Source organism: Buceros rhinoceros, unplaced genomic scaffold (assembly GCF_000710305.1).
Source record: "Buceros rhinoceros silvestris isolate BGI_N320 unplaced genomic scaffold, ASM71030v1 scaffold11717, whole genome shotgun sequence".
Lineage (NCBI taxonomy): Eukaryota > Metazoa > Chordata > Aves > Bucerotiformes > Bucerotidae > Buceros > Buceros rhinoceros.
In genome coordinates, this window is record NW_010420448.1 from 1 (window position 1) to 231 (window position 231).

Sequence of the window (231 nt, forward strand, 5' to 3'; positions counted from 1 at the left end):
ATATGTATATATATAGTTTTTATATATATATAAAAGCTTCAGGAGTTGCTATGCTCAGGGATAAAATAAAGCTGTCTTACAGCTGTGGAATGGAAACAAGCAAGTGATTTTTCTGGGTCTAAGGTTCCTATTTCTTGCTTCTTTTTGTGCAATAGTTTTTCATGGTGATGTGTATTGTGTACGTATTCTTCGGGGTTCTATGGCTTTCCTGGGCCGCATGTTTCTGGCGAG

General features: G+C 37.2%; 1 protein-coding gene across 1 annotated transcript in view; it reads left to right on the forward strand.

Moving 5' to 3' along the window:
• Positions 1-155: 155 nt before the first annotated feature.
• The window catches only part of TMEM87A (transmembrane protein 87A), a gene marked incomplete at its 5' end in the record, with an annotated part of 10,371 nt that continues 10,295 nt past the window's right edge, over positions 156-231 (forward strand). The window contains one exon of the mRNA XM_010139312.1: positions 156-228. Coding sequence (XP_010137614.1) covers positions 156-228 — 73 coding nt within the window. The remainder of the gene's footprint in view (positions 229-231) is intronic.